Below are 23,501 nucleotides of genomic sequence, written 5' to 3'. Positions count from 1 at the left end.
AGTTCTAATATGGGGATGAAGAGAAATACACCAGCTCTGAAGTTTGCATGTTTCTTTTTTTCCCCCATGGCAAACAGCATAAAAAGTATATTTTGGAAAAAGGATGAAAAAATAGAACAACAAATTCTAGCACAATGGGTATCAGGCTTTTTACAATTTGCTTGTTTTAGCAAAAGTTATTAATCTGTTTGAGGCAGAAATGTTAATATGTTGTATTGAAAGCAGTGCTTTTATTGAGGTACATTGGAAAAATACCAACAAGATTAAATTGCACCCTAGCAAAAGTTTAATTAATTAAAGATTGGTATTCCATAGCCAAAATTACAAGAAATTAAGAGAATTTTTCTTTATTATGTTGCAACTTTTTTGATGTAACGGATCCAAGGGCCTAAAATAGCTATAACTGTAAGTAAAAGGATATGTGTTTGTGTGTCTGTGTATGTGGAACTGCTTTGCCAAACTCCCAGCTTCACACCCATTAATTGAAGTAATATATTCATGAAGGGTGGAGGTGATGAAGATAAATGACAGGATTAATTATTGCACATTGCAAAGCAAGATACAGTAATCACCAGCAAAGGCCATACACAGTAGATCTTTATAGAACAGAAATCTTTAATTGTAATGAATCATGAAAGGGAAAAAATTTTCTGGGAAATTTGCATTCATTTAAACATGTCATCCATAAACAATTATTGTAATATTGGTAGAGGTTCAATGTAAAGAATAGCTTAGGATGAGAAATTGTATTATAAATTGCCTAAAACTACCCAAAAAGTTTTTGTCACAGGTAGGATAAAGTGTTTTCATTAGCCAGTATATCTCTGCAATTCTGTTACAAATATTTTTTCAGCTGCCAGGTTTTGGTCATTTACAATGTAGTCTTACAGATTTCATCTCGAAAGCTTTGAAGATCAGTTTTAAATCCTGCCTAGCAGCTGTTGTTTGAAGACCAAGCCAAATATTTTGTGCATGCTGCCCATCTTACTTTCAAGTCCTTGGTGAATTCAGTACTAGCTGGAGCTCTTAATGATCTTCATGGAGAGTCCAACATACAACATGGTAGGGTTAGGGTATTAACCTATTAACATTAATAAGATACTGATATTCTGAGATATAAAAATATAGAAATTTCCTTTTCAAATTATTCACAGAAACTACACTCCTAACTATTGTTACATTGATTAAAGCAATGTGATATGCACTATCACACACTTTTTAAAATTCAATTTCAACTAATTCACTTGTATTCATATTTAAAAGATAAGCAGAAAATCTTGAAATCATAATATGAGAGCCAGATTAACAGATGGAGTTTCATTTATCATGGCATCTTTACAAATTGTCTTCAAGTAACTTTTCTATATGTGAGTTAAGGTTTAGGTTAAAGGAATTCTTGAAAGCCCTTGTTGAGGTTTATTAGAATCTCTTTTACCAAATCTGCCACTTACCTGTTTATGCAAACAGGTAGTCCTTGCTTAACAACCAGTTGCTTGGCAATTGTTTGAAGTTACATTAGACACTCCCAAAAGATACTTACGACCTAATTCCAGAGTTATGATGGTGGTGAACCTCTGTGGTTATACCGTATCACCACATTTCTACAGCCATTTGCAGCATTCTTCATATGATGCGATTTATAACTTTTTTTTTTTTTTGCTTTTCCAGCAGTTTCCATAAAAAAAATGCCCATAGCAATACGCAGACTCATTTAATGACTCGTTCATCTCATTTGCGTAACAACCATTGAAAAAAAAAAAGTTGGTAAAATTGTGTCAGTCATATGGGTGCCACATCTTATGACTGCATGAGTTGCAGTGGAAATTTTATGCTCCATTACAGTCATTAGTTGAGGACTACCTATACTTTAAGGTCTTGAAGTGACTGAGAATTAATAATTCTAGTTGCTTTAATTGGATTTTAATTGCCTTAACTCATAATAATGATATCTGTTACGGTAGCTGCCTTAAGCATGCCAAAGATATAAATTTGAAATTAAAAAGTATATATTGTCATAGTGCTTAAATGTCACAGTTATGAAAACCACCTATTAGTAATTAGGTTTGTTCATTAGTGTAACTTGAATTCCAAAAAGGTAATTGGGAGCATACAGAAATGGGAACACAGCAACTGTTTGCTGCAATCTTTAAAGTAAATCTTTTTTTAGAATTTTTCTGTTTTCTTAGGATTTTTTTTTTTTAGGAGTATGCAGCTGCCCAGTAATCCAGGAAAAATATGCATTTACTTTAAAGAGGTGTGACTTGTTCATATCCTTGCACAGTAGATAGCATTTGTTTGGGATCAAATCTGAAGTATTTTAGAACTTTATTAGTGATCATTTTGCTCTAGAAAAAAATATTGAGTTTTTATATCTTCCTGTCTTACATGCATGTGATTATGTGCAACATGGACAATTAAAACAGCATAACTTATACATTAAAACAGAAAAAATAAACACTATAATAACAAAAGACAGAGAAGAATAGAATCCAATTTATACCAACTATTTAATGAACTCCACACTTCCATGGGATCCCCAGACACCCTGACAAAGCTAAACTTTGAAGGCCTTTGGCAAGGCTATCGGCTGAGGCCATCTTCACCTTGCAAGAATGATATTCCAAAAGGGTGCCATAAAAGAAAAAGGTTCTCCTCTTGGTCCTGCCAAATGAAGCTCTGTGGCTTATGGGACTGTCAGTATGCCTTGTCTGTTGGACCTGTTGGATGGGAAAGTTCAATATAATTGGGGTGAGGTCCCTCAGATATTCTAACTCCATCTATGTAAGTCTTTAAATGTCAAATATAGCACCCTGTATTGGACCCCAAACCAACTGGTAACCATTGCAGCTCACAGAGCAGATACATATGTGCCATTTGGGGGGCACAAATAACTGCCTGAACCATTTTGTACAACTGAATCTTCTGGATATCTTCAAGGTAGTCACATGTAGAGTGTATTACAGTAGTCCATTTGGGAAGTGACTAGGGCATGAGTGACTGAGAGTAAAGCCTCCAGGTCCAGAAAGAGGTATATTGATATATAGCATGAAGCTGTGCAAAGGCTGTCCTGGCTACAACTGCTCCCTGCTCTTTGAGCAGAAATTGAGAGTCCAGAAGACTCCCAGAGTTCGAAACATACCTCTTTGGGACAATGTACCTCCGTTCGGAACTGAAGATGGTGAACCTCATATACAGAAGGTTCAAGACTCAAAGACCCATTCAGTCTTGCCAGGGTTCAGCTGAAACCTGTTGTTCCTTATCCAGACTCCCACAGCCTCCAGGCATCAAGAAAGGACAACAGTTCACTATATACCTTATAGCTCGATGGCGTTTGTTCATTAGGTAAGAAGGCTGTTAGGCTCCACCTAGCAAGTAGAATTGGCGCCAAGAAGACAACAAATCCAGAAACTCTTACTGAAGAAAAGTTATGGAACTCTGTGAAATAATTCTAGCACCTATAGAAATCAAACATTGGTGTTCCTTTTTCTTGCTTCCACCTAATGGGCTATCTATCTTCCCTTTTTTTGGATCCCTCTGCCCTTTGTTTTTGCAATAGTCAAATTTCCTCACTGTCTATGATAGAGATACAGGTAGTCCTCAACTTACAATAATTCATTTAATGACTGTTCGAAGTTACAACAGCATTGAAAAAAATGATTTATGACCATTTTTTACACTTAAAACTGTTGTAGCATCTGCATGGGCACATGATCAAAACTCAGATTCTTGGCAACTGACTCATATATATGACAATTGCAATATCCTGGGGTTCCTGGGTTCACCTTTTGTGTCCTTCTGACAAGCAAAGTCAACGGGGAAGCAAGATTCATTTAAGAACCCACGGCTAGCTGAAAAGTGAACATTTCTAAGATTTGTAGGAAGTCAATGGGATAGTAGGATTTTAAAAACATTCCGTTGATCAGGTTTTTATATTTTGAAATAACTAAATTTTGAAGTATATTTAACATGGGGTTACTAGAACTACATATTTAAAGAAGATTGTTAAGAAATCAAAATTATATTTGCTTAAAAAAATAAAGATTTAAGTTAGGGGTAATAGATGTTGACTACAAAAATATGGATGAATATACTTTGGAGTATAAGGGTTTCTGTATATAATTGCTGTCATCTTGATGTTTGCAGCCCAGATCTGAAAGCCTAATTTAAGAACTGAATACTGACTGATTTGTAACCAACTTATCAAACAATTAACGGTTTACTTGAGATTGAACTTTTGAGGGTTTCTGAAGAAGACAGTTCTGTTAAGGAATGATAAAACTTTCAATTCAACATACTGTATAAAGGAAGGTACTCAAGCATTAAAGAAAATCGGTTAAAGTCAATTTTATTGTTCAATCCTCTAATGTAGCTTATGAAAGAAGGTATATAGTACTAGTATGTAAGGAAGACTAAAACAATAGGTCCAACCTCTTTTTAAGAATTCACTGCTGAATCCAATGCAACAGGAATATCCCTCCAGTCTCCAACCTTTCTTTTTTTAGAGAAGATTGTTGAGAAGGCTGCAGTTTTAAAGAGCTTTGGTGGAAATTTGGACCCCAGGTTTCAAACCAGGATATAGCACTGCAACTGCATTGGTTGCCCTTTTTGATGATGTACAGTGGATTGAGGAAGAAGTACATACTACTTGGCCTTCAATTGCTTGGTTGGTTGTACCAACAACAATGGTATTTTTCTTGATTAGCTCATGGGATTGGAAGTGGAAAGTACAGTGCTGCAATGCTTCTTTCTCTTGGGCCACTTCCTATCAGTGGTACTAGGCTCCTGCTTTGCCAAATGTCTCCCATTCTTACCATTTTAACATGAAGCTCTTGGGCGAAGTCATTTGTCAGCACTGGGTTAAATATCAACTATGGAATGTATATGGTTGTATATCTCTGCCCCTGATGCTATCTTAGTTCTTTCCCATTGTCTAGACAGGAGTCTGGATAACAAAGAACAGATGTAGACTTAACTCTAGTAAGACCAAGTGGCTGTGGGTTTTTGACACCCCCAAGATATGGATCAGGGGATTCTCCCCATGTGATTTTAAGTGAGGCTGTACCTACTTGGAGCTGTTGTACCATTTGGAGGTCCCCCTGGCTTCATGGCTACAGTTTGACATTTATGGGCAGGTGGATCTTCGCACACAAATCCATCTTGTGCACCGGTTGTACTCACCTTTAGAATGGAAAGCTTTACTCATGGCCAGTCATGCCATAGTCAATTCCCAATTGGACTTTTGCAATGTAATTTACATGGAGCTACTTTTGAAGACTGTCCAGAAGTTGCAGTTGGTTTAAATGCATTGGTGCAAATAGTAATGGGGGCATTTTCATACATCTATATACTACTACTACTCAATGAGTTGTATTGGTTTCTGCTAGGTTTCGGGGTCCTATTCATGGTGTTGATTTATCACCTACAAAGCTCTACATGACATAGAGATAGGTTATAGCAGTGGTCCCCAACCTTTTTGTACCAGGGACCAGTTTCAAGCACAAACACTTTTTCAAGGACCGGGGAGAATCCGAGTTTGGTGGTTTGCTTGCAGATGTTCATTACCTGACTAGGTAACATCTGGTGTCTGCTCGTTCGCTCTTCAGTCGCTCTCGCTGCTCCACCAGCCCAGGAAGAAACTGCTTCAAAGAAGGGGGGCTTTCCTGGCCGCAGCTCCTCCGAGCTATCGTTTACCCCACCCCGCCCGCCCGGCAGTTCAACCCAGTGCTCGTTCTGCCTGCCTGCCTGCCTGCCTTCGCTTCGGAGCAGCTTGCTGATAAAAAGAGGCGAATAGTTATTATTCTCAGCTGAAGCTGCTCCCAAACAACCAGACAGGCAGGCAGGCAGAACAGAGCACTGAATTGAAGCGCGCGGGGCGGGCGGGGGGGTAAACGGGTGCTTCGGAGGAGCTGCGGCGACAGGAAAGCCACCCCACCCCGGCTTCTTTGAAGCAGTTTCTTCCTGGGCTGGTGGAGCAGCGAGAGAGCGACTGAGAGAGGAACGAGGCGGGAGGAAACCGAAGCTGCTGAGCCAGAGAGCAGGACAGGCTTCAGTTGCTTCCTTCCTCCCCTTCTTTCATTTGTGTCCTTGATCCCGATCCCAGCAGCATTCACCAAAGGCGAAGAAAGCCGCCATTTTTTAAATTTTTTTCTTTGCGGCCCGGTACAGAGTGCTCCACGGACCGGTACCGGTCCGCGGTCCAGTGGTTGAGGACCCCTGGGTTATAGGATTGCCTCTCTCTGTTTAGTGCTGCTTATCCCACAAAGTTGCATGTGGTGAGAGGAGTCACCTCTTTAAAGTTGTGTCATATAATGGTTCCTTAGAGCAAGGGTTTTCAAACTTGGCAAGTTTAAGACTTGTGGACTTCAATTCCCAGAATTCAAGTCCACAAGTCTTAAAGCTGTCACGTTTGAAGACCCCTGCCTTTCTCTGTTCTTGTGCCTGTTTTCTGGAACTAGCCTCCCCCCCATCAGTCACAATAATATAAAGTAACAATATCAATAATGTAGAAACAGTTATAAAGTATAAAATTGAGGAACAAAGGCTAAGAACTGTTAATTGTGTATACAGGTAAAAACATGAATTAAAAGATTTAGTACAAATTGTGAAATCTGTTGATTCATGTTTTTACTTGTATACCTTTAATACTTTGTCTTTCAACATTTGAATTTTGGAGAATCTGTTAAAAGATAAGTATGCAGCTCTTGTCAGCAACTATTTGTACACATTTAATAAGATTTTTTTATTTCTCACTGATTTTACTTACTGGGTAAGTAAGTGATGTAGTTTATCAAATCTATCAAGTATTCACTGTCTCTATTTTATAATATTTTATGCTCTTTTAAAATAACAGGATGACAGGTATTGCTTTCAGTTGTAGAGATGCAACAATATAATATTGTTGTGCTGCTTTTTGGTTTTGACAAGGGTGAATAGAACATTTCATCATTTATGGAATTCAATTTCAAAGTTAGTGAAGGTGCTATAATAAAATTTTAAGCCTGCAAATAGCCAACTGTTTGACAAATCTGTTTTAAGTTTTAGTTCAGTAAAGCACTCTCTTTTGGAAATTTGTGCATAGATTATTTTCCTCCATAGAAACATGTAGCAAAAATAGCAATTCCAAATACCCAGCAAACCAGCTTGTGTTTGCAGAAGCTTCATATTTATTGATATTTCTTCCTTGATCTATCACCATCCAGATGTCTTGTCAAATTTTGCCATAAACCCTTGCTTTTGAATGAACTGATTAGACTGAGGCGGGTTGAAATTTGAAATACCTGGTGAGGTTGCTTATTCTTTGACTAAATGCTTTTAGTTTCTTTTTAGTGGCAAAACTGTTTTTCAGTCATAGAAATCTTTCACAATGTACACATTTGGTTAAAAATAAACCTGAAATCTTAATTGGGTGTTTCAACCTATTAGCAGCTTACTGATTTAATGTCTGTTCCAATGTGAGGGAGAGGAGTAATTCCTAAGGGTTGGTCTTTTAATTAATCAACACATGGAAGAGATATAGGCTGATGGGGTTTGCAGGCAAAAGATCAGTGGTGGGAAATAATAAAATAAGCACTCAGATTCTGTATACTGGAGATAAGTTATATACCTAATTTTAAAGCACAGTCTTCTCCTAGTTTGGGACTACAATATCTATGAAGAGCATGTTGGCTGAGGAATTTGGTACCTGTGATTTGAAGTCCAAAGACATTTGGAGGGTTCAGGTTTGAAACACACTGGCATAATATTTATAATATTTCCATATAAAAGGTATGAAAAAGAAGAGCTTGAAGAGGGGAAGGCATAGTTCCAATTTCCATACCCATTTCAATAGATGAAATGTAAAGAAGCTACCAGGATAAACTTATGCAACCAATTACAGCACCTAGCAGAACCTGTCTGGACTTGGAAGCTAAGCCAGATCAGGCTTGCTTAACACGTGGAAGAGGGAACTACATAGAAATTCCAGGATGGGTTGGAAGCTAAGCTAAATCAGGCCTGTCTAATACTTGTGTGAGGGAACCACAAGAAATGTCAGGACTATTAATTAGGCTATGAAGTTGAAAAAACATTCTTAAAGAAGGCAGGGGCAGACCACTTCACAATCACCAAGAGTCAAGCTCAAACTGGCTGTCTTTTTGATATAGAGACATTCTCCTTTCATAATTCAGGATTATTGGCAGTATTAAAGCACTGCTGCAATCACAGACATCAGATAATATTTCTATAATTGCAATTCACATATTTATAAATGTGATTCTGTAACCAAGAACAGGCCACAAGGATCATGGTACAAATGTAGGATACCTTTATTAGGAAAAGTAAAGTCTCAGAATATGTGCTACATCTTCAAAATTGTCTGAACTTGAGTAAATCATTTGACGATCCCTTTAAAAATGTTGACTTTGGATTGTGTCACCAAAACAACTGGGCTATCTAAAGCAGGGAGCTTGATTTTTTTTCTGTTCTATTTATGACCAATCAGTTAAGCTCTATTTCTCTGTCCTACATGTAGGTCTAGTTTTGAAATGGAAGACATGACTCAAGCTTGCTCAGAAGTATTTAGTGTAGATTGTTTGGTAATCATTGCTTCATTATTTAAAGTTGACCTGACTCAGAGCTCATCTGCACATAATAACAATGCTACTACTACTGGCTACTGGTTGGAGTCAGACATAGTACAGAGCCATGGCTAGCTTAATCATTATTTCTTAAACAACAATTGCTTGGGTCTGTATACTTAGGTAAGCCATAATTCATTGAATGTAAATTATTAGGTCCTTGGTCAAAGCTAAACACATATTTTTTATGGCCTATGACTTTAGAATTCTGCTATATTGAGCTATGAGAATGACCTTGGGAGACAGGATGAAAAGCTGCAGCCTAGACTACAAAAGATATCTCAGCCCACAGAAGGAAAGAGGGTATGGGGAACATCTCAGAGGAAACCTTCTCTAGTTTTCTGGAAAGTATAAGGGAGGAGATAAGCTTGCAAAATCCTGTTACTAAAAACTTGTACTACAGTTAGCAATAGTATTCATGAATTGTGTGTCACTTTAAAATACAGCATTCTTAGTAAAATATCTTATTTGTTAAAAAGAGTGTTAAATCCCAACCCACATGAAATATTCATTCTAGTTTGAATAATATTGAACATGCTTTACATTTGCTTACACAAATTTTAACTGTTCAAAATTCCTCTTTTTCTTTTAGATTACATTCCATAGTGTATGAATGGGGGTTTAAGAAGTCTTTGATCCAAAATAACTCTGAAAATGGAAACCTCATCTTTACTGTCATCTTTACACGATGAATGCAGAACCGACAACTACCTCGAGCCGCACTACAAGGAATGTTACAGACTTGCCATTGATGTGTTAATTGAAAGTGGTTCAGAGGCCTACCAAGAATTTCTTGCTAAAGAAAGATGTTCTGAGTTTCTGGCAGAAGATGAAATTAATTATATATTAAACACTGTTCAGAAAATCCCCCCAAACATGGTTTATGCTACTGACAACGGTGTTGATGATACCTCTTCCTCAGGAACATACTGGCCTATGGAATCAGATGTGGAAGCACCTAATCTTGACTTGGGTTGGCCTTACGTAATGCCTGGAATTTCCGGTGGTACAAATATTGAACTTCTATTTCACCCACCACGAATACAACCCTTTACAATAAAAGAAACTATTAGGAAGATGATCAAAGATGCAAGAAAGGTAAATGCATTTCTTCTTTCTATTAAAAATGAAATATGTATTGATCATGAGTATATAATTTTGATATTGATTCAAATCAGTATCTATTATTCAACCAAAGTTGATCAAAATTAAAAATGATTTTTTAGTTTAATCCATTGCTTCATAATCTTTCAAGCAACTTAAAATGTCTCCAAAAATTCTGAGAATATAAACATCTTTCTTGGAAAAGTAAAATTAAAAAGTAGCGGGAAAAATAGAGATAAAGGAATAATATTCTTATTCAAACATACATTTTCTTTTTCAAAAATCAACTATGAAACTGGGAATGTGGTTGAAATAAGGGAGAAAGATCTAATCTTTTTCACTTTGTGGCTAATTGCAGGTGTTGGTGTATAAATTAGGATAAAGTCCACGGTATGGAGGAAATAGCTAGAGCTTGACAACAGAGTTGTTAAACTTAAGACTTAATAAACCAAATTGTTTATATTCTCTGAGCCTATCTCAGAGGCAATATAGTTGACATGTTGAACTAGTAGGAAGGGATAAATAACAAGAAGGTCACCCAGATGAGTTTATCAAAGCATTCCAACAACATGCTGTAATCTAGACCTTATCATTTCTTGGTCTTGCATTTGCAGTGTAGTAGGCCAAGGGTATATAAAAATGATTCTGCTTTGCTCAGGGCTGACCAACAAGTTGCCACTACTTTGTGGGTATCCAGTTTACACTGTGTTGTTTGTATGCCCAATAAAATTATGTTGTATCTTTGAAGTAATTCAGTTTCTTTAGATGAGCCAGGTTTTAGCCACAACTGTTGCTTCCCCCATTTGCCTCAAATGTAATACTTAAAAGTTGGGGTACATGCCTTCCTTCTATATTGTTTTATATACATGTACTTTAATTTACCTGCCAAGATATCTCCATTTGTTTTAATGAAGTAAATTGAACTTATAGGGATTGGTGGTACATAGTACACATGGTACATAGATTTTCATGGAAAATAAATGGAACTTTATGAGTACCTTTTTTTCTCACTTGATTGAATCATTAATATTATTTAGTGCCATGTAATTTAAAAGAACAGTTGGATCTGCTCTTGCAATTATTTTTAATAATTGTTAGCCAGGGACAGACATGGCACAGCTCAAAAGCTTGCTCAGTATATGCCAGACATTACAACACAGAGTAGTGGAAATAAATTGATATGGCATTATCACAGATCATTTTGACTATGTGGATGAATTGAGCTAATTTGAAATTTTATCGATCTGCTTTCAGACATTTGTGTTAGACTGATATTAGAAGACCCAACCAATTATCATATATTCTGATTTATAGCTCTTGGGAGTTCCAAGTTAGTGAATAAAACTTGTGCTTTTCAGATCTTTTATTGTCAGAGAGTTTATAAATGAGTGAAATTTCATTGGTGTAACCAAGTTAATAGAATAAGGACAATGCTGTATAATTGCTAAACTTGTTCAGTAATTTTACTCTATAGTCTTCATTCTCACTTTCTTGCAGAATTTTGAGGACTTAATTCTCTGATATTTATAATTAACATTTATACAGTTAATATTTTATATGTACATTACTTATTTTATTTAAAACATTTAAAACATCCTCATAGAATAGGGTTATTATTTGTAATGAAAGACATAGTAGAAGTCTGAATTTAAGGAGATGTGTGTTCGTTCCATTGGGTAGTTGTGTTGAAAATACATTTAAGGGAGAATTTGAAAACATTACACTATCTGTATGCCATCTTTTGCTATGACAGTATTAACATACTGTTTCTAAAATAAGTGGGAGATATTTGACATAAAATAAGAACAATATATTCAAAAAATTTACACAGGTGGAGTTTTATCCAGGAATGCTTCCTGATAAAAAGCATAATTGTCAATTGTTAGGAATATAAGTCACCTAACAGGTATTTGGGTTAGAAATATATAAACCAGGATAAACATTTTAAAACTGTTTCTTTAAGAAAATGTAAAACTGTAATTAGTTGTGGTTTCTCAAACGGCCATAAGATGGAGCCAGAAACCTGGGTTGTTTAGTCTGAGTCTCAGAAAAGAGTGTAAGTGTATCTCTGTTTCCTTCTGTTGGAAAGTATTGCCGTTGCTCCATTTCTTCTAATTGACTGATATTACTGGATTTAATGTAAGTCTGATACTGAACTGTTTTTGACACTGGAATTTGATATTTGGATTATCCCTGGATGAAAACTGACTGATTTTACCTGTGAATGACTTTGGACTGCCTATTTTGGACTTTGCTTAAAGGAAGTATTTTGGACTTTGTTTCTGGAAGTAAAAACCTACATTTACTGTACAGTGTATCTGTGTGCTGTATGTGTATTATTCAAACACTCCTCTCAAATACGTCTCCCTGTACGCGCTCATTCTCTTAACGGGGAATTACCTCAACATCAATGATACAAAGATCAAGCCCAATAAGAAGAGGATATTTGACAACTGGCAAAAGAAAGCAAAGATGGTACTAATAGTGATAGGCATCTTGGGTGCAAACTCAAAACAACTGGAGCACCACTTGAACTTAATTGGCATTGACAAATTCACCATCAGTCAATTGCAAAAGGCAGCTTTACTCAGAACAGCTTACATCCTACAACAATACCTGTAACACCATCAAACATTCACACCTTATCCAAATATTTAGGAAGGGCTCGATAGGTGGACAAAAATGCCAAATCTAATATGAACATCTGGCTAACTATGCAATGAACCAGCAAACCATACTAACCCCCTGGATAGTCCCTTTTACCCTTGGGGGTCAATATTGACCATTATGAGAACATTGTTTTCCTCATTTTAAATAATCAGAACATGGTTATAGACCTATAGTTCCACTACTATGAAATATGACACTCTTCCCTTTGCTAGAAGTCTAGCTTGTTCATGCTCATGTGCTTTTCTAATATTTCATAGTCCATTCCATCATCAGGTGATGTAAGTCAGAACACCTGAAAAAATAAAATTGGCAGTGAAATGGGATCACTGCCAGTTTTTCTTTTCCAGATGTTCACAAATGAGATCTTTACGTTACAACCTGTTTATGCATAAAACAGGCAAGTAAATTAGCTGTGTGCTTACATGGATTGCTATTGAACTGAACAATTATATGACAAAATCTCTTAGGTACTAATTAGAAAGAAAATAAACTTAACCCAAGTTTAGCAGTGCTTGCTTTTGGCCATCACCTGACTGGTTAAAGATTTGTAACTACTGGCACAACTGGGGCCCATTCTACAAACATGTGACATTAAATTTGTGTTTATGTTTAATGCACATGCTTTATTTCAAATATAATGTATAATTGAGAGTTTTTAATTCTATAGTTGCAGTTCTGACCAAAAAAAAGTCTTTTTAAAATTGTTGTTTGTATTAAACAGGAAAGACCAACCTGTAGTCCACAGATTAAAGGCAGTCCCCAACATCTCGAAATCAATCACACAATGAAATTTGTCTAAATTCGGTAGTGATTTTTAGTAGAAAAATATTGAATTAAAACAGGAAAGGAAATATAAGGAAATATAAGGCATCATAGTAAAATGTTCCATTCCCACTCTTAAAATTTTCAAAAGCACAAAGAAGCTAATTTGGGGGAGTTAATGGTGAATGCTAATCTAGTGCTGTGTTAGGAAGAATTGCCTACTGTTGCTAGGATGCTGTATATTTTTATTTGAAGTAGTGCATGATATATTCAAAGATGTATTAAATATTTTAATTAAACTGGTCACATGTCATGGTTCCCATGAAGTACTTCTACCACTAGGCTCACAGATTAGAGGCGTCTATGCTTCAGCTTAACATTGAATCTTGGTCTTGTTTTTAGAGTGTTTAGATTTGAAAAATTTTAATGGATCTAAACCATCAACCTTCTGTGTTTTGGTCTGTGGCTACATGTGGATTTTTAGGTACGGAAGTACCGATACACAATACCAATCACAAGCAAACAAAATATTTATAATTGCAACAAAGTCCCATTTTTTTATAGAAAGATGGATCAGTGAAGCTAGAAATACATTTCTTTAAGCCTATTGTTTCTTGCAACGAAGACACAAGACTATTTTTACCAATTTACATTATTCTAAAATTGTTGGGTTTTAAAAATAATACCTCTAAATGTATTTCTTCCAAATAGAAATAACACATCCAAATAATTTTCTCTCAAACCCACATACTATCTTCTGCCCAATGCCTTCTAAAGTAATTTCCCACTCATTTCTCCCCTGTGATGAAATAACTAACTCTCTTCCTCTCTTTTTCAATTTCTGAATTTCCTAATCCTTTCCTTCTCTTACTTCTTTAAGTCAAGGGACTTCTACACACTTTTTAAAAATCTCCAGTTGAATATGTTTCTCAAAGTGCAAGGAAAGGTGTTTGTATATATGAGGGACAGTTTGTGCTGTTGAAAGAAATATCCTTCTGGGTTCAGTTCCAAGCGGGGGGAAAGACCCTGGATTCATGGAAGCTGCTTGGAAAGAAGGTTTATTGATGAACAAGATCACGTGCCTTGGAAATCCTGGGCAAAAAAAAGGGAATAGATGCTGAGAGTCCCTGGGTTTTATGCCCTCTCTGGGCATCGAATTTCCTGGGGCACAGGAAGAATATCCTGATTGGTTACTGTCAGGGATCATAGCTAGCTTTCTAGGTTGTCTGTGTGCTAAGTTTGGTTGTGTGCTGCTGGGTGATGCAATCTTCCCAGATGCCATGTGGTAAGATGGGTAGAGGGCTAATCCTATCATGCCCTGATCCCATCACCCTGGTGCTGAAAGTGCGGGGCAGGGAGCTGCAGGAAGCTGCTTTGTCTTTACAGATATGTTTCTCTTTTTCTCATCCAGGGAAATATAATATTCTGCCTTTTTAATATTTTCTAGAATATTCCATTCTTCTAGGAGAAGGGTGGGTGCTAACTTTCTACAATACCTATGACTTGATTGTTAAATTTAGGGTACTTTATGATATGACTAGTGTTTTATACGGTGTTTTTAAGGGTTCCTTTGAAAGTAAATTAATTTTGTGTACAGTTATGGAAAGTTCACCTTGCAATAAATTTCAAATGGAATAATGGAATGCAGCCTAAAGTGAAAAAGATATATGTTTCTAAATCTCTTTTGATCCCTTACCATTTATCATTAGCATTATCTTCATTATCTTCTAACTTTTCACAAAGTGAAAATTGGATTGGCTCCACTTTCTCAATAGCTTCAATAGAAATGAAACACAATAGTTTTAATTAACCTTTGGGGGATGCTGTTTATGAAATTTAAATTGCTGAATTCAATTTCTATTGGTGTTCTTTTTTATTTTTGATAAGTACTGTAGCTTGACTTTACTATAATCCCTTTTCCTTTACATACCCATGTATGTAAATGAAGTGAATGATATTAAAAGACATTATGCATACTGAATGTATTCGTTATCAGAAGACTTGGGATTTCCTCTTTTCTTTTCTTTCTTCCTTTTTTTTGTGGGTCAATTTTATGAGCCAGTTAAGTTCTCATAGAGAGTGAATTAGGAGAAACTAGAAATTATTGAGCATTTCTCTCCAAAATTATTTGCTCTAAGAGTAATGACACCTCTTGTTTAACAATACAAAATACTTTGCTTAGGGAATATTATATCTCCCTCTCCATTCAGGTAGAGAACATGTTGCTCAGGATAAGAGAACAGATAAGCAACAACCTCAGTGTCTTCCTACATAAACCATTAGGTGAGACAGAATGGCAGTAGATGGTCTTGCATTTCTGTACCATATTATGGGATTCTCCAGTCCTAGCCTTGTTCCTGGATGATCAGGTGGTAGTCGCCAAGAATGTCATTGCTGATTTTCAGCCTCTGTGCCAACTGTCTGACTTTCTAGTAAAGTGGATCATCTCTTGTCAAGATGAAATAGTAATCATTCCATGGTTATTGTGATACAGTATGTTTTTGCTTTGGTCTTCAAAACTGTTTGCAAATTGCAAACAGATTAGCTTTTGATTTGTTTTAATGCTTTAACAGGTTGGCATCTAAAAAGCCACTCCCTACTCTGTGAAAATACCAGAGCTCCAGTAATTCATTTGAAGATGTAGTGCTTTCTGCTTCTTAGAGGAAAAAGGAGAAGTGTTTTGAGTTGCAGCAATCTGAAGAATTGAAGAACTCTTCTCAGATTGGTTAAGCTGATACATTTGTTACAGAGATTTTTTTTGTAATAAAAACCACATTTTTATCAGAGCTTTCAAAAATCAATGCTAATTATTGTAGATCCATGCTTAATGCTAGACCTTTTTTTAAACTTTTAGATATTATGGCAGGGGTGGGATTCAAATTTTTTAACAACCAGTTCTGTGGGCATGGCTAGGTGGGTGTGGCTTCTTTTCTTTTTTTGCAGCCCCCCCTGTTTTTTTGGCCTCCTGGCCTTGGAAGCCTTCTGGGGGGCTGTTTTTGCTACCAGAAGGCTTCCCTGGGACCAGGAAGGCAAAAAGTGGGACGCGGGGGACGCACAGCCCCCCGCCCCCCCTCGCGCTGCTTTTTGTCTCCTGGGCCTCAGGGGAGACTTCTGGGTGAAGCAGTAAGACAGTGAGGGGGATACCAGCACAGCTGATCATCGGAACAGCTGATCATCGGAAGGGAAAGAAATACCTTAAGGAGTGACTGGGCGGGGGGGGGGGGTACCAGTTAGCGATTTCAGGCAGGCACATGATGTTGCTCATGTGTGATAAGGACTGACCGGGCAGGGAGGAGAGGGGCGGAGCCAGCCAGGATCACGATTTGCCAGTTCTCCGAACTGCACAGAATCATAACAAATGGTTTATAGAACCAGTCTGAACCGGTAGAATCCCACCCCTGTATCATGGTATAAATCACAAATCTAGAACTGATAGCATTAAGCCAAGGCCAGAGAAGTACTGTTTCCTTCAGTTGTTCATTGTTACAGAATCAAGATGGGATGCAGGAAATTTATTTATTTATTAAATTTATATGCTGCCCAATTTGCTATCCACAATGAAATGAGGATTTTGATCATGACATACTTTGGAGAAGCATAAAGGTAGTATGGTTCCACAACACCACTTTCTACCTTATTTCTCAAACCATGTGTAAAGGAAAACTGACTACAAATGTATAGAAGATATTTTTCTATAATGTCTTAAAGACAAGATGAAGTGAAATGCAACATCTTTAGTTGGCTTTGACCATTTTATTCTCAATGCAAATAAAGTGAATCAGATCATTCTGATCTTTACTTGAAGGAGAAGTATCTTTAATTTTTGACATTTAACATAGGATGCTGGAATTTCTTACAATTACAGGTAGTCCTCGACTTACGATCACAATTGAGCCCAAAATTTATGTTAAGTGAGAATTTGTTAAGTGGGTTTTAGCCCATTTTACAACATTTCTTGCCACAGTTGTTAAGTGAATCACTACAGTTGATAAGTTAGTAATCTGGTTGTTAAGTGAATCTGGCTTCCCCATTGACTTTGCTTGTCAGAAGGTCGCAAAAAGGGGATCACATGACTCTGAGACATTGCAACGGTCAAAAGCAACGGTCAGTTGCCCAACATCTGAATTTTGATCAAATGATTATGGGGAGGCTGCACAGGGTGTAACTGTGAAAAACAGTCAAAAGTCACTTTTGAAAAACACTATGTTTTACTATGGGATTCCTAATGAAAAACAATGGAATGGTTTAAAAAAATGGGGGGTAGGACAGGATAGGATAGGATGGTAAAAAACAAACAAATGTTCCACGGTGCATTTGCAAGTTAATCCTCATACTGAAAAGCCAGGTGCTGTTTTTGTTCCTGCGTAATTTCAAGTATTATCTTGTTTCTCAAGGATAGTTAAAAGCACAAAGTTTGCAGCTTAACAGTTTGACTCATGGCTGATATTGAGTGATCAGTGAATACTGATTCAATCCCTGTGAATTACTTGGGCTTGTCTTATTAGCACTTTAATTTTCTTATTACTCATCTTTTGTGTGAAGTGTATGTGCCTTCGAGTCAATCTTGACTCCTGGCGACTGCCTGGACAAGCCGCTTAATCTTCTTGGCTTAGTGAAACCGACTGACCCAAAGTTACCCAGCTGGCTTCATGCATAAGGTAGGATTAGAACTTAAGGTCTCCTGGTTTTTAGCCTGGTGTCTTTAATCACGACACCAAGCTGGCTTTCTGACTTGATACAAAGCAGACAACTTCCCAAGGACAACTATTGCTAGAATATAACTGAAGTCCTACTATGCTTGAAAGCTTTGTGATTAATGTGCTATTTGATTATTGTGCTGATTATCTTTCCTAGATCCCTCATACATACTATTCCTTTTTAAAGATCCTTTGAAGCTTTAAAATATATTCTGTGATGATTACATAAATGCACTACTATAGAATATTCATTCAATTATAATTTATGAATAAAAGACTTCTTACATACATCGGAGTAGAACTTTACACAACAGAATATTATTCTGCTACCACATTTTAAAAATGTAACTCAGTAATTCTATTTTCATTACCTTTTTTTCTGACAAATTGTATAATTGTTTGTGCTAATAGAAAATTAACACTTGAAGAATCTTCATAAAATATATGACAGTTTTTGGAGCCTGCTATTTTGGGGAGTGAGAAGTTATTTTATTGACTCAAATTTAAACCTGCGTGACAGCAGATTCATTTCCCATCAAATATTTTTGTCTATTTTTTATTCAAATGTTTTCCTTTCTGGGTTCTATTTCCTTTTCTGGGTTCCATTAATTATCATCAGCATGCAATGCTTATTTACTAATCAACTTATTAAAGTTATATCTGATCTAATCACAGGTAAATGATGTATGTCCCAACATATAGAAACTGGATTAAAACAACAACAGCAGCAATAAAACAGAATACCAAGTCCTGACCTATGTATCTTCTTATTTATTTATTTATTTATTTAACTTATATGGTGTCTATCTTGCTAAAGGCAACTCTGGGTTGCTTGCACTCACTCAGTAAAAACACTGTATAAAGTTATTAAAACAATAGAAATATTAAATTAAAATTAAAATGGCCAAAATGGAGAAGAAGGGAGCAACATTTGCATGGGGAGGTGAATGCAAATCTCACCTTAAGGGGCACAGTGTTTTTCTATTGAAAATACAAAATAAAAATCACCACAGAAACATGCACAGGAGTCTCCAAACATGCTGACTGCAGAATTCTGGAAGTTAAAATCCACAAGTCTTAAAGTTGCCAAGTTTGGAGACTTCCTGAACTGGCAAAATGTGCCCTTTCAAAATAGTAAGTTTAATACAGTTTAAGCAAGATGGCTATTCCCTACTCTGAACCCACCTTATAAGGAGGAACTGCCCAGAACACTTGTAGGCAATCTCCCATCATCTCTTTGCCCAGAGAGTTTTGAAAAACTGTTCTGCTCTCCAGCTCTTTATTTTTTATCATGGACACTGACTCTGCTTTTCGTGGAGATATCTTTAGTCCACTATTTCTTCCTCCGGAAGTCTGCCTCTAGAATTGTGTAATTAATTGTCACTTGGTTTTGAGTTCTTTTTCAGCTTCGTAGGTCTATCATTCCATTTAATTCAGATGTTTAGGGACAGACATTTTGTCTATGATTTGCTCAATATACTGTATTTTCTTTCATGTGGAATCTTAAATATACATAATCATTTCCTTAGTTAAGAGATGAGCAGTATGTGGTTGTCCAGGTAATGTTGAAATATTTGGACAGCTATTACTTGCCAACCCCTTCACTCACTCATCCCTAAAAATGCACCTGATCAGCACTTTTGTTCCTCTTTTGCAAGTATGACTGATTCTCAATAATGTTTTGTGCTACAATTTGCAATGTTGTGTCATCTACTTAAATTTTGTAATCTCAGGATCCAGGATAAGGAGTGGTTTCAGTTAAAAAGTAATGTGCATATCAACATTCCTGTATGTTTTGTGTTGATCAGACTACACCTAGAAATTAGAGTTCTACACATAAAGAAAAGCATTGCTTTCTGCTTTCTCTCCTCCAGTTTCTTAACCAGATGGTAGGGACACTGGAAGGAAAAATATGCAGGATACAGTTAGAGAACTGAAGGTGAGAAGATTGCAAAGAGATATGATTGTTCTCTTCAAGTACCTGGATGTGAAACATATGAAACATAGGGCAGACTTGTTAAAAAAACAACAATAGGCTTAAATAAAAAGGATGCAAATTTTGTGTGAATATCAAGGTAAAACTCATAATGTAAGATAAGATACTATGAGCACATTGGCACACATTAAAAATGAAATTCTATTGCCTGCTCTCAAAAGAAAGTATGTATCTACCCATACACATAACATTACACACATAAACACATGCTATGCATACATACAATTGTATATACATGTGTGTGTGTGTGTGCACCATTTCGAATATATAGCGGAAAGAGAAAGCTTGAGAGTTCACAAGTTTGCTGCTATATAGAACAAAACTGGCTGACTATGGATGTTCTGCTTTGGATAACACGAAGCCTCCTCCCAGATGGTAACAAGGAAAACAGGTTGTGAAGAGGATATGTAGCATCCCAGATAATATCGTGGACCCTTCCAAAGCATCATTTATATGCTATGACCTGAATAGAAGGAAGTGAACTACCAATAATCTTTTCTGCCATCCTCACCACTCTCTGCACCGCCTTCCTGTCTGAAACAGTAATGCTTCCAAACCAGGTGGTAATGCAAACCAGGATGCTCTTGATCATCCCTCTATAGAAAATGGAAAGGACAGAGGAAAGAAGGTGTACTTTTCTCATGCGATGCAGAAAATGCAGGTGCTGCTTGTGCCCGCTTCACCAGTGTCTCACGGTTGAGCGACCAAATCAGCCTACTCATTATCTGCACACCCAGAAACTTGATGCTGTTAACCACCTCCACAGATGAAGCATTAATACACAGAGATGTGTGGCTGTGCCTGCTTTTTCTGAAATTGACAATGGTCTCTTCCATTTTTCAAATGTTTAAAATGAGGCTGTTTTTATTATGCCAGTTCACCAAATCCTCTATTTCCTTGTGTTAAGCATCCTCATTGTCATTCTGAATAAGGCCCAGTACTGTTGTTGTAGCCCGCCAGCAGAGCTGGCAGCAGATTCAGACAGTGAGGAGGCTGGGGAATAACATGGGCCAGTCCTGGAGTCTGGGGAAGGCTCTGATGAGTGCTCTGCATCAGAGGCAGAAATGGGGCCAGGGCCGTCTGACAGTTATCAGCTGCCTTTGGAGTCAGACATCAGTGAGGCAGAAGAACAGATGGAGCCTGTTCCCAGTGTACGCATCTGCCAGAAGAAGGAAACAGCTAAGGAACAAGGGTTGACTTGGGAGTAAAGCCACAGGTAGACGGTCCCATTGGGAATAAAAGGAGCAAAAGGGGAGTGGGGTTTTGCAGGAGATAATTAGTTCATTTGGGTGAAGATCTGTTCCTGCATTCTTGCCAAGTATTGTCTGCTACAGTGTGGCATCTGAAAGATATCCACCTAGCAACTCTCCAAGCCTGATAAAGGTCTGTAATTGTGAAATATCTTGAAAGATTGTTGGTGGGGACTTTGCTGGAGAGGAATTCACTGTAAACTAGATAAAAGGGGTTTAGTGGGACAAGGAGTTGGCTTCATGCTGTTGGGGAAGCGTACGTCAGAACAGTTGTATCATCTGCATACTTCATAATATTGTTGGTGGCAAACCTTGTATAACAGTCATGGGTCAACAGGGCGAACAACAGCAAACTTAGGACACAGCCCGGAGGAGAACCTGTGCTCAAGGAAATGATGTTATCAATATGAGTCCCAACTTGTACATACTAGGGCAGGGGTGGGCAAACTACGGCCCGCGGGCCACATCCGGCCCGTTGGTCTGTCCAATGCGGCCCGCTCCTGAAAAAAAATCGCTGCCATTGGTCTGTCCAATCCAGCCCGCCCCTGAAAAAAAATCGCTGGGCGTGGCGTATTGCCCTGTGCCGCATGGCCCCCAAAGCTGCAAAACAGTGCGGAGTGATCTAGGGGTAGGAAAGAAAAGAAATTTGCAAAGGCCTCGGCTGGAGTTCGAAATCACCTTCGAGTGCGACCTCTCCGAAGGTGAGTCCCCGCCGATCCCCTTTTTTTCCGGGCTTCCAGGCTTAAACTTTGCAAAGGCAAAGCTTGCAGGCTGGAACGTCTTCCCGCCGAGGAGCGGGAAGGGTTCTACCAGCGGGCGGGGTGGGTTGCTTGGAGCCACCTAAAGCTAGGCTGCTGCTGGTGGAGCCTTGCCCTGCCTTGGTGCCCCGTTCCCGGCTCGGCGGTCCTGCTCGGGTGGCACTTTAAAAGCCTGCTCCCAGTACCCGAGCAACTTCCCAGCAACTTTCTGCTTCATTTTAACTCGTGGGACGCTCGTGCCTGGCCCCGAGCCGCGCGGTGGAGGAAGCCCGGCGGGCGGGCAGGCAGGCGGGCTGCTTGGAGGAGGCGACCCGGCGGCGCTCCGGGCTTCCCCTCCGCCATGCGGCTCGGGGAGGCGCGAGCGCCACGAGTTAAAACGAGCCGAAAGTTGCTGGGAAGTTGCTCGGATTTCCGGGCTTCCAGGCTTAAACTTTGCTCGGGCGGCACTTTAAAAGCCTGCTCCCAGCACCCGAGCAACTTCCCAGCAACTTTCGGCTTCCTTTTAACTCGTGGGCGCCGTGCCTGGCCCCAAGCTGCGCGGGCGGAGGAGAAGCCCAGCGGGCGGGCGGGCGGACTGCTTGGAGGAGGCTCCGGGCTTCCCTCCGCCAGGCACGGCGCCTGCGAGTTAAAGGAAGCCGAAGTTGCTGGGAAGTGCTTGGTTTCCGGGGCTTCAGGCTTAAACTTTGCAAAGGCAAAGTTTGCAGGCTGGAGCATCTTCCCGCCGAGGAGCAGGAAGGCTTCCGCCGGCGGGCGGGCTGCTTAAACTTTGCTCGGGCGGCACTTTAAAAGCCTGCTCCCAGCACCCGAGCAACTTCCCAGCAACTTTCGGCTTCCTTTTAACTCGCGGGCACTCACGCCTGGCCCCGAGCTGCGCGGCAGAGGGAAGCCCGGCGGGCGGGCGGGCGGGATGCTTGGAGGAGCGACCCGGCGGTGCTCCGGCAGCAGCAACAGGCAGTTTCGCCCGGGCTCCGCTCAGGTGTCCGGCTGGGGCTGTCAGGAGTTGCTACCACTGGCGTGGCTCCAATCCCGCGTTGCCTTGGGAAGGAAAAGGCAAAACCAGGATCTGCTGAGCCTGAGCCTCCGGTGCCGCTGCTCCTGTTGCAAAGCACCGCCGCGGCTCTTCCTTTTTGCCTTTCCTTCCCGAGGCAACGCGGGACTGGAGCCGCGGGCTGAGCACCGGCGGTAGCAACTCCTGACTCAGGGGCCTCCGAGGGGAGGGAAGGAGGAGAAGAGGGGGGAAGGGGGTGATTCCCAAAAATCTTGTGCTGACCCGGCCCGTCTGTCAAATTTTAAAAGTCAATGCGGCCCCGAGCCAAAAAGTTTGCCCACCCCTGTACTAGGACCTATCAGTAAGAAAATAAACAAGATCCAGTGCATGTCCCACTCTGGGTTGCAAAGACCACATACTGATGGAAATGGGGGAGAGTAGCTTTAAAATCAGCTTGATTAAAATCACCCACTACAATAAAAGCACCAATATAAATTGTTTTTCTGCAGTAGAACAAACTTCTTCAGGAAATGGTAGACTTTTGTTGAAAGAGATTTGATAGTTATTTGTCTGGGAAACTGTGATCCAGGATTTCTGTGATAGATATGAAGCTGAATTAGAAGATTTTCAGAATTCTAGCATTCTATAATTCCATAATTTA

The 23,501-nt window shown here is 38.8% G+C and overlaps 1 protein-coding gene across 1 annotated transcript in view; it reads left to right on the top strand.

The window, feature by feature from the left end:
* SACK1B (scaffolding CK1 anchoring protein B) overlaps positions 1-23,501 on the top strand; it is a 38,954-nt gene that overhangs the window by 2,778 nt on the left and 12,675 nt on the right. Inside the window, exon 2 of the mRNA XM_026665244.2 lies at positions 9,208-9,713. Within this exon, the coding sequence (XP_026521029.2) occupies positions 9,270-9,713 (444 nt within the window). The 5' untranslated portion in view covers positions 9,208-9,269. The remainder of the gene's footprint in view (positions 1-9,207; positions 9,714-23,501) is intronic.

Source organism: Notechis scutatus, chromosome 1 (assembly GCF_049901735.1).
Source record: "Notechis scutatus isolate UNSWTSFEM ecotype Mainland chromosome 1, rNotScu1.2, whole genome shotgun sequence".
NCBI lineage: Eukaryota > Metazoa > Chordata > Lepidosauria > Squamata > Elapidae > Notechis > Notechis scutatus.
The sequence above is the reverse complement of the archived record's forward strand: the minus strand, read 5'-3'. Positions and strand labels throughout refer to the sequence as shown.